This window comes from Symphalangus syndactylus, chromosome 8 (genome assembly GCF_028878055.3).
Source record: "Symphalangus syndactylus isolate Jambi chromosome 8, NHGRI_mSymSyn1-v2.1_pri, whole genome shotgun sequence".
Classification (NCBI taxonomy): domain Eukaryota; kingdom Metazoa; phylum Chordata; class Mammalia; order Primates; family Hylobatidae; genus Symphalangus; species Symphalangus syndactylus.
The window spans coordinates 43731228-43745022 of NC_072430.2; the positions used below are offsets into that span (position 1 = coordinate 43731228).

The following is a 13795-nucleotide window of genomic DNA, read 5'->3' on the forward strand; positions in this document are numbered from 1 at the left end:
TGCTTCAACAGCCATTTTACTCTTCTTTAATTTTACCATCTTTGGGCATACATCTCATTTGCTGTGGAAGAAGGTCTGACAGCAGGGCTGACAGCACCGATTCATAACACATTCTTTTCATCATACAAAGAGTAAAACCCTAGAATAATGGGACCATATGCTACCACGACAGAGCTGCCTTACTGGCTGTAGAAAAAGACTGCTTGTGCGGGAGAGAAGAATGTGGACAGAGGAGGCATCTGGGGCAAGTGAGCCTACAAGTATGTCTACAAATTCAGAATTTGGTGGAAAACCCAAATTTGACTTCAAGATGATAGAGAATTGATGAGAAATAGCTGTACTGTTTCCAAAATTTACTGAATTTGGAACCTGCGGTTAAAACTTTTAGGATAAAGCAACCTCAGGTTCAGACTGGCCTTGGGAAGAAATGGCAATCACAGACGGTAATGAGTGCCAGTGCTTGAGAAGAATTGCCAAAGTCAATCTACATATTTGACTTGACTCAAAGAGGGGGGAAAACAAGTCTCATTTAAAAAGGATGAGTCTGCAGCAAAAAATCAAAGGGAAGCTGGAGCCCCTGCCCACCTCTCCATTCTCCATTCTGCTGCTGGTGCCTGCTCTTCCTCACAGTACCTCCTGAAAAGTTCAGAATTCAGTTAATACAGAATTATAGGGTTGATTTTCAACGTGTAGTTTAAGATGAAGGGTTCCGTTTGGTTTAAACCACTTCACCTAACCTCTTGGTAACGGTAGTCCTGAGAGTCCGCAGTGTCAGTGAAATCGTCCTGTGACCAAGCGTCAAGCTGCTGATGGGGCACAGCAACTTCCGGGCCCATCACGTCTCCTTGACCTTGTCCCTCAAATCTGGTAGTTTCTGCACCGAGGGACACAGTCCACTGCGATGAAGTATGTTCAAAATCGTTTTCTATAGGCACCTCCTTCCAAAGTCCAATAGTGCAAGGTGGTCAGGAAGACTTGGAAGGAAGCTGCAAAAGTCCAGCCGGAAATCTTCACTTTGTTAGATGTGGACACAGGAAAATCACCTTTGTCCTCCCCAGATTTTGTTATAGTCAAAGGAGAAACATCCATGGGATTCTAACCACAAATATGCTAGATATAAAATTGATGGAATGCTAATTGGTCCATAAAAGGCTGTACAAGATAATCTGTGGCAAAGTAGAAAACAAGCCCAAAGGTGATGGAGATTGGAAGAGCTGGCAATGCTTTCTTGAAAATGGCGAGGAGTAATAATGTAAGGCACAGACCCTGTGGAGAAGACGGGAAAGACACACATTCACACATAATTATGAAAGCATTTTCAGGCAAAACTCAATCACAAGTCTTGGTTTTTAACATAGTTAGGTGAATATTTTCCTTTGAGGTTAAATTTTAGAACAGACGTTTCACTCAATCTGGAAGAAGAGCTATGAAAAAAACCTAGCTTTTGTTTGTTTCATAGGGTTCACTATGCAGACATTGTTATTTGATCCTCTAATTCTAGGAAAGAAATAGAATCTGAAAATAAGTAAAACTATTTTGGAAAAAAAGTTAAAAGATACAGAAATTTCTATCTTAAATAATGTGTTGGCCTCTGTGATTTTAGTTTGGCTGGTTAAAAACCCAGAGGTGAAGAGCATTCTCTATGCTGTGTGGGAGCATTCTCTATGCTGTGTGGGAGCATTCTCTATGCTGTGTGGGAGCATTCTCTATGCTGTGTGGGAGCATTCTCTATGCTGTGTGGGAGCATTCTTTATGCTGTGCGGGAGCATTCTTCCCGCGCAGGCTCCTCCGTGAAGCATGCCGAGGCTGCAGTGTTTAAAATATAAAATAAACTAAAAGTTTATTTATGAGGAGTACACTGCTTTCTTGTAAACACATATACAAGCCATATAACAGAGTTCATTTTTTACCCTAGTTGCAGAAACACTAGAAAGTCTTCACCTGGCCAAGATATCACATCTTTAGTAAAAATGGCAGTAAGAAATATTTTATGGGTTGTTTACTTAAATCATAGTTTTTAGGTTGGGCGCAGTGGCTCATGCCTGTAATCCCAGCACTTTATGCGGCCGAGGCAGGCAGATCACTTGAGGTCAGAAGTTTGAGACCTGCCTGGGCAATGTGGCAAAACCTCATCTCCACTAAAAATACAAAAATTAGCCAGGCGTGGTGGTGCACACATGTAATTCCAGCTACTTGGGAGGCTGAGGCAGGAGGATCGCTTGAACCTAGCAGGCAGAGGTTGCAGTGAGCTGAGATACGTCACTGCACTCCAGTTTGGGCGACAGAGCAAGACTCTGTCTCAAAAAAAAAAAAAAAAGCCAGGTGAGGTGGCTCACGCCTGTAATCCCAGCACTTTGGGAGGCCGAGGCAGGCACATCACTTGAGGTCAGGAGTTCAAGACCAGCCTGGCCAACATGGTGAAACCCTGTTTCTACTAAAAATACAAAAACCAGCTGGGCGTGGTGGCAGGCACCTGTAATCCCAGCTACTCGAGAGGCTGCGGCAGAGAATCACTTAAACCTGGGAGGCAGAGGTTGCAATGAGCAGAGATTGCACCACTCAACTCCAGCCTGGGCGACAGAGACTCTGTCTCAAAAAAAAAAAAAAAAAAATCATAGTTTTGAAAGCTTCAGGGTTCATGCTGTAGCACTATCAGCAAGATCTATGTGGGGTCATGCATGGCACCAGCTCCTCTCACTAGATGCTTGCTGTCTTAAGTAACACTGTATGCTACAGGTTGTGTCATTAAATGCAAAACCACCACCAAACTCTCAGTGATTAAGTCCAGGGACTAAGGGAGGATCTGTTTATCCCTGTAAGACCGACCTTACAGAGCTAATTTCCTACATATCTGTGCTGCTAGGCTTGAGGCAGCGGTTCCTAAACAGAAATACCAGAATTTCCTGGGGAACTTTTAAAAACTACACAATTAAATAAGAATATCTCAGGGCAGAGCTTACAGTTTTAAAAGCTCCCAAGTGATTCTAATGTGTGGCCAGGGTGGAGAACTACTAAGGTGAGGTCCAATTATCAAAAAGCTCCTCAGATAGCTGGACTATTTAACCCACCTGGGGTTAAAACCGAACTGCCTTAAAGGGACTGTGTAATCAAAGTTTTGACATGAAGAGCTCTGACACATTCTTATTAGTGTATACTTACAATTAATATGGCTACGAAACAGGCTATGGTTGTGTTCCAGTCTCCACTGGCTGTTGCTGAGGCTTTACCAACCAGAACACTGTAGAAAATGAAATCTCCCAATCCAAGTTTTACTCCCCCTAAAAAGGAAAGGTTACAAATATAAAAAAGTTGGTCACTCTTTGCTATGATTTCACAATTCAAAAATATCACTGCCCTACTCAACCCCACAATGAATGAGAGAAGTCAGTAAATGATACACAAAATTAGGCTTCAGCTGTGTTTTCTTTCTTTTTTGGTTTTCTACAATAGGAGTTCCAGATTCTATCTGACTGACTCTGGAGTCTTAACTGTAGATGCTGCTGTTATTTATCAATAACAATAATTAGTAATAATTGTCATCTATTGAATATATAGTTTATACCCAGCACTTGTACTAAGAAATCCTTACAACAATTCTGAGATAGGCATCATTTTATCATATTAATTAATATTATTATTTTTTTTTGAGATGGAGGCTTGCTCTGTGGCCCAGGCTGGAGTGCAGTGGCATGATCTCGGCTCACTGCAAACTCTGCTGCCCAGGTTCAAGCAACTTTCCTGTCTCAGCCTCCTGAGTAGGTGGGATTACAGGCGCATGCCACTATGCCTGGCTAATTTTTTTATTTTTGATAGAGACGGGGTTTCACCACGTTGGTCAGGCTGGTCTCAAACTCCTGACCTCGTGATCCACCCACCTTGGCCTCCCAAAGTGCTGGGATTACAGATGTGAGCCACCGCACCTGGCCTATCATCTTATTTTTTAAAAAAGCTTCATTGGCCAGGCACAGTGGCTCATGCCTGTAATCCCAGCACTTTGGGAGGCCGAGGTGGGTGGATCACGAGGTCAGGAGATCAAGACCATCCTAGCTAACACGGTGAAACCCCGTCTCTACTAAAAATACAAAAAATTAGCTGGGCGTGGTGGCGGGCGCCTGTAGTCCCAGCTACTCTGGAGGCTGAGGCAGGAGAATGGCATGAACCCGGGAGGCAGAGCTTGTAGTGAGCTGAGATCGTGCCACTGCACTCCAGCCTGGGTGACAGAGCGAGACTCTGTCTCAAAAAAAAAAGCTTCATTGGACTATGATTTATCTCATAAAACTGGAAGAGATGATTCAATTGTGGAAAATTAATAGAGCTGTACAACTATACATAGAGAAACCTGTACAATTTGACTATCATCATAATCCACATGTCCACTGCCCCAGTCAAGTACCTTGTACCCATTTACAGTTAATCCTCACTCCTACCCTAGGCCTTAAGCAACCAGTGATCTGCTTTCTATCTCAATAAATTTGCCTTTTCTAGATGTTTCATATGACTCATACAATACATGCCTGGCCTATTTCACTTTATAATGTTTTTGAGGTTTAACCATGATACTGCACGTGTCTACAGTTTGTTGGAAGTTATTGGAAGCTGAATGGTTTTCCACTGTATGGTTTGCTTATCCATTTACCAGTTGATGGACATCTGGATTGTTTTCAATTTGGGGCTATTCTGAATAATGCTGCTATGAACATTTATGTCCATGTCTCTGTGGGGACGGACTGTTTTCATTTCCGTTGGGTAGACTCCTGGGAGTGCAATTGCTGGGCTATGTAAGTTTAGGTTTTAGCTTTTTAATAAACTGCCAAATCACGTTCCACACTGGCTGTATCAGTCTGCATTTCCACCAGCAACAATTGAGAGTTCCAGTTTCTTCACATCCTCACCAGCACTTGGTATTGTTAGCCTTTTTGATTCTAGCCACTCTGATTAATGATGTTGAGCATCTTTTCATGTGCTTATTAGCCATTATATATCTCTTTTAGTAAAATGTCTAGTCAAAGCATTTCCCTATCTTAAATTTGGGCTGTCGTCTCTTATTAAGTTGTAAGCATCCTTTATATATCCTAAATACAAGTCCTTCAACAGGACTTCAGTATGATTTGCATATATTTTCTCTCAGCTGGTAGCCTATTTTCCTTTTTTCTTTTTTAAGTGATCTCGGCTCACTGCAACCTCCACCTCCCGATTTCAAGCAATTATCCTGCCTCAGCCTCTCGAGTAGCTGGGATTACAGATATACGCCACCACGCCCGGCTAATTTTGTATTTTTAGTAGATATGAGGTTTCACCATGTTGGCCAGGCTGGTCTTGAATTCCAAACCTCAGGTGATCCACCAACTTCGGTCTCCCGAAGTGCTGGGATTACAGGTGAGTCACCACACCTGGCCTTATTTTCCACTTCTTAATGGTACTTAAAAAATTTTTTTTGGCCAGGCACAGTGGCTCACACTTGTAATCCCAGCACTTTGGGAGGCTGAGGTGGGCAGATCACTTGAGATCAGGAGTTCAAGACCAGCCTGGCCAACATGGTGAAACCTTGTCTCTACTAAAAATACAAAAATTAGCCGGGTATGGTGATGTGTGCCTGTAGTCCCAGCTACTCGGGAGGCTGAGGCAGGAGTATCGCTTGAACCTGGGAGGCAGAGTTGCAGTGAGCTGAGATCCCGGCACTGCACTCCACCCTAGGCAACGAGTGAAATTGTCTCAAAAAATAAAAAAATAAAAAACAAATAAAAATTTAACTGTGGTAAGATACCCATCAAGTTTAACATCTTAACCCTTTTTAAGTTCACAGTTCAAAGACACTAGGTACAATCATATCATTGTGCTACCATCACCATCGTCCATCCACAGAACTCTTTTCATCTTGTAAAACTGAAACTCTACACCCATTAAACGACTCTTCATTTCCCCTCCCCTTAACCCCTGGCAACCACCAGTCTACTTTCTGACTACTCTGATGTAAGTGGAATCAGACGGTATTTTTCGTTTTGTAACTAGCTTATTTCACTTAGCACAATGTCCTCAAGATTTATTCATGTTAAAACATGTCAGAATTCTCTTCCTTTTTAAAGCTGAATAATAAAACTGAACAAAGATTTTAATTGGAAATGTAAGACATTTTTATTCATTGTGAAGGTAGTTGGTCTTTTTTTTTTTTTTTGAGATGGAGTTTCGCTCTTGTTGCCCAGGCCGGAGTGCAATGGCATGATCTCAGCTCACTGCAACCTCCACCTCCCGGGTTCAAGCAATTCTCCTGCCTCAGCCTCCCGAGTAGCTGGGACTATAGGCATGTGCCAACACACTGGGCTAATTTTGTATTTTTAGTAGAGACAGGGTTTCTCCATGTTGGTCAGGCTGGTCTCAAACTCCCAACCAGGTGGTCTGCCTGCCTTGGCCTCCCAAAGTGCTGGGATTACAGATGCTCGAGCCACTGCGCCCAGCGGTAGTTGATCTTTTAGTGAATTTCAAGATATACTTCCCACAGCCAACATGCCAGTAACACGCTCATCCTAAGTGTACTAATGATAGATTGTTTCTTTTTATAACCAAGTAATATTCCATTGCATGAATATACATTTATTATCCACTTATCAGTTAATAGATATGTGGGTTGTTTCTGGTTTTGCCTGTTATGAATATTACTATGACCATTGTATACGTGTCTTTGTGTTGACATATGTTTTAATTCTCTTGAGTATATACCTAGGAGTAGAATTACTGGGTCATATTTAATCTTCCGAAGAACTACTGAACTGTTTTCCAAAATCACTATACTATTTTACATTCCCACCAGCAGTGTATGAGGATTCCAGTTTCTTCACATCCTCACCAACACCTGTTATTGTCTATCTTTTTTATTATAGCCAATCTAGTGAGTATGAAGTGGTTCTGATTTGCATTTCCTTGATGGCTAATGATGCTGAGTATCTTTTTATGTGTTTACAGATCATTTTTACATTTTCCTTGGAGAACAATACATTCAGATCCTTTGCTCAGTTTTCTAACTAAATGTTAAATGTTGACTTTTAACAGGTTGCTTTAGAAGACATTTGTGCCTTTTAGCAACTGACTTCTAGTGTAAACTGAACCTTTTGGTAAGTACCCGTAAGTCTGGTTTAACATACTCACACCATCAGAGATGGTGACATGTGTGCTGAATGCTAAGATGATGACGCACGTCCGTTATTACTTTGCATTGGCTTCAGAGAAAGAAACTACTGATCTGAAGTTAGGAGGAGCAATACTTGAGTTTCGCTTTTTTAAAAAAAGTTGGAGATGAGGAGGAGGACACAAAGAGTCCTCTCAGGAGAGGGAATCTTCAAATTAGAAAAGGCAGTCATGAAAGAATTATGCTGCTGCTGTGGTCAACAACTATTATATTATCTCTTCTGGCTCCTGGTGCCTGTGAGAAAAGAGGAAAGTAGAAGAGGCAACCTAATTACGGTGGTAACTGAGGGCAGAACAAAGTCCCAGCAAAGGCAAGCTAAAGCCTGCTGTAAGAGCAGGCAGATACGGCTACTTTCCCAGGAGTGTGAAAGTCACAGGCTGCAGCTGGGCTTTGATATCTGGAAAACTTAGCCAAGCAGTAAAGTCATGAATATGCCCAGTGAAAGTTCTGACTCAGTTAAAAAGACTGAGGACAAGGTGTAAAAAGTGTTCTCCTCAAACTGATGGATATGTCAAGGTCATAATAATTAGTGACTAATGATTAAAGATGCTAAGGACCCTAGGTGTTTGTTTCTTTAAAAGTACTTAATATTCTTGTTGTAATGTTTTAATCAAGTTTCACTCTTGCAAAAACAAGAAAACCAAAAATAACTTAGTTGGAAAATATGCTAAAGTCTTATTAAATGAACCACATCTCTAAGACTAACTGAAGAGATGACTGAGCCCTAACCAAAGGGCTTTAGTGGCTGATAATGTTCCTAAGAAGCCCTAAGCATTAACTTTTATCTATCAAGTGGCAACACATCTTAGACACTGAAGAAATACTTGCATTTCTGCCAATATCCTAAATCCCTTTGATTTTCTTTAAAATAAAATACAGCACTTGTCAACAAAAGGAGTAATAATGTACAAGGTTGTATCATGCAAATCCACAGATCTCTCTACAGCGGAGTGAGACATATTAATAAAATGTTTGTAGACAAATGTATTACAGCCATGAAGGCTTACTGGAATAATTAAAAAAAAAAAAATCTTTTACTTTATAAAATAAATGCCAAAAGGTCAGACTGTAAAATGCCAACTTAAAAAGTCGGAAGGGAGGCCGGGTACAGTGGCTCACGCCTGTAATCCCAGCACTTTGGGAGGCTGAGGCAGGCAGATCACGATGTCAGGAGTTCAAGACTAGCCTGGCCAAGATGGTGAAACCCTATCTCTACTAAAAACACAAAAATTATCCGGGCTTGGTGGCGCACACCTGTAGTCCCAGCTACTCAGGAGGCTGAGGCAGAAGAATCGCTCGAACCCAGGAGGCGAAGCTTGCAGTGAGCCAAGATCACGCCACTACACACCAACCTGGCGACAGAGTGAGACTCTGTCTCAAAAAAAAAAAGCACTATTACTGATATTTCCAAATAAAAGTTACATGTGATATAGAATTAGACTGTAACACTCTCAATTCATTTTATTCTCAAAAAGGTTGATAATGTAGCCACCTAAAGGAATCCATGACTTTGCAACATAGAGAAATGCACATACTTTCCTCTGGGTCTTCACCAGCGAGGATACTGCTGGAAAGTTCCTGGACAGCAGCTCGTGACTCAGGTGTAGAGCGATGAGGCCCTAGATGACTGTCCCTCTGGGCTTCCCATTCCTCACTGAAGCCACCATCATCATTCTCTGCAACAGTGTCTTGTGACTCCCTTTCTGTGCCTTCAAGAGAAAGTGGAAGTTACAGCTGTAATATTTAGAAAAATGTAATACCTTTAAGAAAATTACATGGCAACAGTAACTAGCTGTCATTGTAACTAGCTGGCCCTTAAACCACAAAGCATGGGCTGTAGCAGTGCCTGCTGGTAGTTTATCCAACAGCTATTTTCTCCCTTATTTCCTGAGGGCAGAATCCTGAATTGTTTGGGTTCCCACCCCTCTCCCACATGACTCTGGTGGTGAATCCTGACCAAGCCAAGCCAAGCATAGTAATCCCACCAAGCCTCTTCCTAACAAAAGCTCTAAGGCTGTGGGGTTGTAACTTGGTATGAACCTGTAAGTGGTGAAGCAAAGTCCACTGGGATTCCTGGGGAAATTTTTCTCACTCTTTAAGAGAGACTAAAGGAAAAAATAAACAATCCCCTTCTACCCCTAAATGTTGCCTTACCTAGATATGATGCCTAGAACTACAGTTGTCATGACCACGAGGAGCAGTGGGCTGAAGACCAAGCCTATACACTAGTGATGGTAGAGTAGGAAGTTGGGCTACTTGAAAACATCCCTGAGCCACCAAATTAAGCAACCCTACAAATTTCAAATGCCTACACCTCAGGCCTTCCTGTCACGTGAAAGAATACATTTCTTCTTTGTTTAAGGCAACCGAGTTGGGCTTTTTATCTTTTGCAACTGAAAGCTTCTTAACTGTTGGCACTCATCCCTGGATTTGGTGACAAAGTTATAAAAGTGGCTTCATTCTGGAGGGTGGATTGGGAAAGGAGGGGGAGCGAATGTCTTTATGGGCCAGTCATTTCATTATAATGACTATCAATCTCATTGAAAATGGTAAGCATGATAGTCTTAAACAACTTCCATACATTAAAAATAATTAAAATATGTAAGTGAAGTTCAAAGTACTTTTATTCTTCCTTCATTTTTTATAAAAGTAATACATGTTTAGAGCAGAAGTAGATTTGCCATGAATAAGTAAAGCTTGTGAGTTTCAGGGCCCTTCCTTGCATGGCTTCCTCTGGGAGAGCCCTCACAATTTTGTATTGGTAGTTTTGTATTCTTTTTATTATCCAGATCCCCAAAAACCTGAATCTTCTCTGGTTTGGAGTTTATGAAATAATATAAGAATAAGATTTATAAATGAAAACAGCAGTCCCTTTTCTATCCCCTCCTTCCTCACTTCTGATACTCATTCCTAAACTCTTTTAGCCATCCCTTTTGGTATTTACCTCCATAATTAATTATAAGTAGCATGCTCATTGTGCCATAACTTGATGTTTTAATTTGAGGTACTTATTCACCTCCTATAGAGAAGATAAAGCATTAGGTCTCATCCTTTTCTGCACGCAAATCTAACTCTTCCCGTCTTCCCAGTGCCATAACCTTATATTAAATCCAGTTTTATATTCTCACTATGCAAATAATATTCACAACTAAACTACTTTGCTATAGCGAGAATATACTATAATTACATTTGCTTTTTTGAGCAAGTTTTTGTTTTCTTTGGAAAACTGCCTCATTTTTTTCCATTGATGAATTTTATATTATTATCGATGACTAATTTATCCTGAAATGCTCTGACAGAGTTCAACCACATCAGGTAATCTCTCAGTTCTTTTGTTTGTTTTTTCCTTGCACAGATATCCCTCTTGGAGCCCTATGCCCTTTTGTTCCAATGTAACTTCTAGTTCCGTTAACACAGTGATTTTCAACTAGGGATAGCACCTCCCTTCCAGGGAGTGTTTGGAAATAACTAGGATGGAGGAGTTTTTGATTATCGCAAAGCCTCAAAGCCATTATTGGCATTTAGTGGGTGAGGGGCCAGGGATGTTAAATATCTTGCAATATGAGGGAAAGTCCCACAAAGAACTGTGCCCCTCCAAATACCAGCAGCATTCTCACTGAGGAAGCCTGCAGTTCATCCAGCCTTCTCATTTCAAAGCCCTTGCTCATGTTGTCCCTCTCTTGGAAAGCTCTTCCTCCATCCTTCAGCGGGCCGTCCCCTATTATCACTTCCTCAGGGAAGCACCCCTTGACTTTCCAGGATATGTAAAATTCCCCTATTATAAACTTTCATAGCAACTTATACGTCTTCTTTGTAGTACCTATCACAACTACATGAATTATTTATGTAATAATTTGTTGACCATCTATCTCCCCAAATAGACTATAAGCTCCACAAGGGCAGGGGAAATGTTGTTGAGTGCTATATCCCCAGGGCCTAGCACATAGTCAGGTGCTCAGTCAACATCTGTAAAATGAATGAAATTCTGTTGTATCACTCACTCACTCACACTCACATACATATATACCTACATGCTCACAAACAATCATTTGATTTTCTTTAGCTTAACACAGGTTAACACAAGAGCCAGGCTTGTGGCAATTCTTTCCAGTATATTTCTTACTTTTCTATCAGGTTTACTAGTGGTCTTGATGGCAGCAGCAGCCCATCTGGAGTGGCTGCTGCAAAGATGGCAGCTGCAGCAGGGGAGGTGCAGCTGGGGCAGCATGCTCTGTGAGCTTGTGGAAGCCAGGAACAGGCAGGAGTCCTGCCCCCTTCTGAGTTGGTAGGGCAGAAGCTCCGCACTCCCACAGCTGCAGCTTCCTAGCTGTAGCTGTAGACCTGGGCATCCCTGTGCTCTCAGGGGTCCAGGAAGCCCCTTGCCTCTGCAGGCTCTGATTTCAGAGCAAAGTTGTGGCTGAGGCTGGGCACTGTCATGACCTGGCTGGGTGTGCAGGCGCTTGGGGCAGCACTGACATGCCAGCCCCCTGCCAGCTTGGCCCCCTCCGGACTTTGGGTGCCGATGAGCATGGGAGGGAGACTGAGGAGGGGCTGAGGGCAGCTTACCGTGGGCCTGCGGGCACCCTTTGGCATGAACAGCCTGGGTGCCATGGGAGCTATGGACAGCAGGTTGATGGCAGCAGGAGGCAGACAGGCTCCTAGGTGGAAAGGGGAAGTTCCCCGGTGAAGCACCACCTCAAGTCAGGGAGATCCTGAAGCCTGGAGGCCAAGCTCCCAGTTCCACAGACCACAGTGAGAACTTACGGTGCTTTTTCTGGGCCTGCTCATGGCCGCCCATGGACCCATCAGCATGTACTTCCTCCCCTCTGAAGCCCATAAAAACCCCAGACTCAGTCAGACTTGGGCAGATTAAGGGACAACACGCCTGCAGAAAGAAGCTACCCACTCTGGGTCTCCTCTCCACTGAGGGCTGCAGAGATGATGGGATGACCTACTTGTGGATAGGAGACACCCATTCCAGGTCTCCTCTCCACTGAGGATTACAGACATCAGGATGACATGCCTGCAGACAGGAGCTACCCGCTCCAGGTCTCCTCTCCACTGACAGCTGCAGAGACAATGGGACGACCTGCCTGCAGATAGGAGCTACCCACTTTGGGTCTCCTGAGAGCTGTACTGTCGCTCAATAAAGCACCTCTTCATCTTGCTCTCCATCCAGCTGTCCACGTACTTCATTCTTCCTGGATGCAGGACAAGAACTTGGGACCCGTTGAATGGCAGGATTGAAAGAACCGTAAGACAAACAGGGCTGAAACGTGCCCCCCGCTTGCCACGTTGCAGGTGATGAGAAGGAGAGAAGAGAGAAGAAGTGAAGAGATGTGGCCCTTTGGGGAGTCCAGCCTCATGAGTTCCCTAAGCCAGGGCTGTGACCCCCCTCTTTAGGGTTCTGCAGTTCCTGGCATCTCCAAGCTTCTGGGTGCCCCCGTGTTCTCCAGGTTAACAAAAGGTTAACACAAGAGCCAGGCTTGTGGCAATTCTTTCCAGTATATTTCTTTCTTTTCTATCAGGTTTACTAGTGGTAGTAGCCTGCAGTGGAAGCCACTTAGGTAATGCCTGGTCTAGCTGCAGCAGGGAGCCAGTACCTGCAGCTACCTGCCCTGCTGCAGCCAGCATGCCTGGCTGTGTGCAGTGGCTGGACCCTGCACTCACTTGCTCACGCACTCCTTGCTGCTCCATGCCTGGCTTGCCTTTGGCAGGCATGGGGTCCAGCTGGTAGTGAAAGCCAAGCATAGCCAGCTAGGCTGAGTAGGTGGAATGAGCCTAGTGGGCCTGAGCAAATCTCAGGCAAAGGTGCCACCAGCCACAGAGGTTTCTGGCTAGCAAAGTAACACCCTAAGGATCCCGTGAGAGTCTAACATGACTTTGTTCTGCTGCCTTGCTTACTGTATAATAAAGACTGACATCTCTGCGTTCCAAATAGGAATTCCTGGTTCAAATTATCTTCCTTGCAGTTGCCCAAATGCTAACTCTGTAGATTTCCTGGCTTTATAAAACATAAACTCTCCCTTTCCTGACAAACAGCAACTCAATTAAGGCCTTTTTTTCCTCACCAATATTTACTGTGCCTGTTGTTTTTCAGATTCCTCATAAAAGTTAGCCCTTTTTGTTTCTCTTTCAAAAAGTTAGCTTTTTTTAAAAAAAAAACTATTTATATTGTGCTGTTATTCCTCAACCCTTTCTTTTTTTTGTTAAGTGTGTGTGGGAAGGAAGCCTCCATTCCAGAAAATTGAATGAAAGCTCCCCCTCAACTCCATCTAATAACAACTTCTAACTTGTGTTCTCCTTAATATGTTCTGTAGTATTCTTAGAGGGCCTTTCACTCTCTTATCCTAAGTCATTATTATTATTCATTATTATTATTATTTTTGAGGTAAGGTCTCAGTAAGTTGCCCAGGGTAATCGGAACTCCTTGGCTCAAGTGATCCTCTTGCCTTGGCCATGTAGCTGGGACTACAGGCACACATCACTACACCCAGCTCATCCTAAGTCATTCTTATCCTCTTCTAAAAAGTCATATCCACCTAGAATATTCAATCTTCTCAGTATAAACATCAGCACATCTCAAATCATATTTCAGTTACTCTGGCCATGTTA

The 13795-nt window shown here is 42.9% G+C and overlaps 1 protein-coding gene across 6 annotated transcripts in view; it reads right to left on the reverse strand.

Annotated features, from left to right (window-relative positions):
- The window catches only part of PSEN1 (presenilin 1), a 90490-nt gene continuing 76695 nt past the window's right edge, over positions 1-13795 (reverse strand). For all 6 annotated transcript variants that reach the window (XM_055288905.2, XM_055288904.2, XM_063644294.1 and 3 more), the window contains exons 10-12: positions 8716-8889; positions 3160-3278; positions 1-1266 (exon numbers count right to left, since the gene is read on the reverse strand). In XM_055288905.2, the coding sequence (XP_055144880.1) occupies positions 1111-1266; positions 3160-3278; positions 8716-8889 (449 nt within the window). In that variant the 3' untranslated portion in view covers positions 1-1110. The remainder of the gene's footprint in view (positions 1267-3159; positions 3279-8715; positions 8890-13795) is intronic.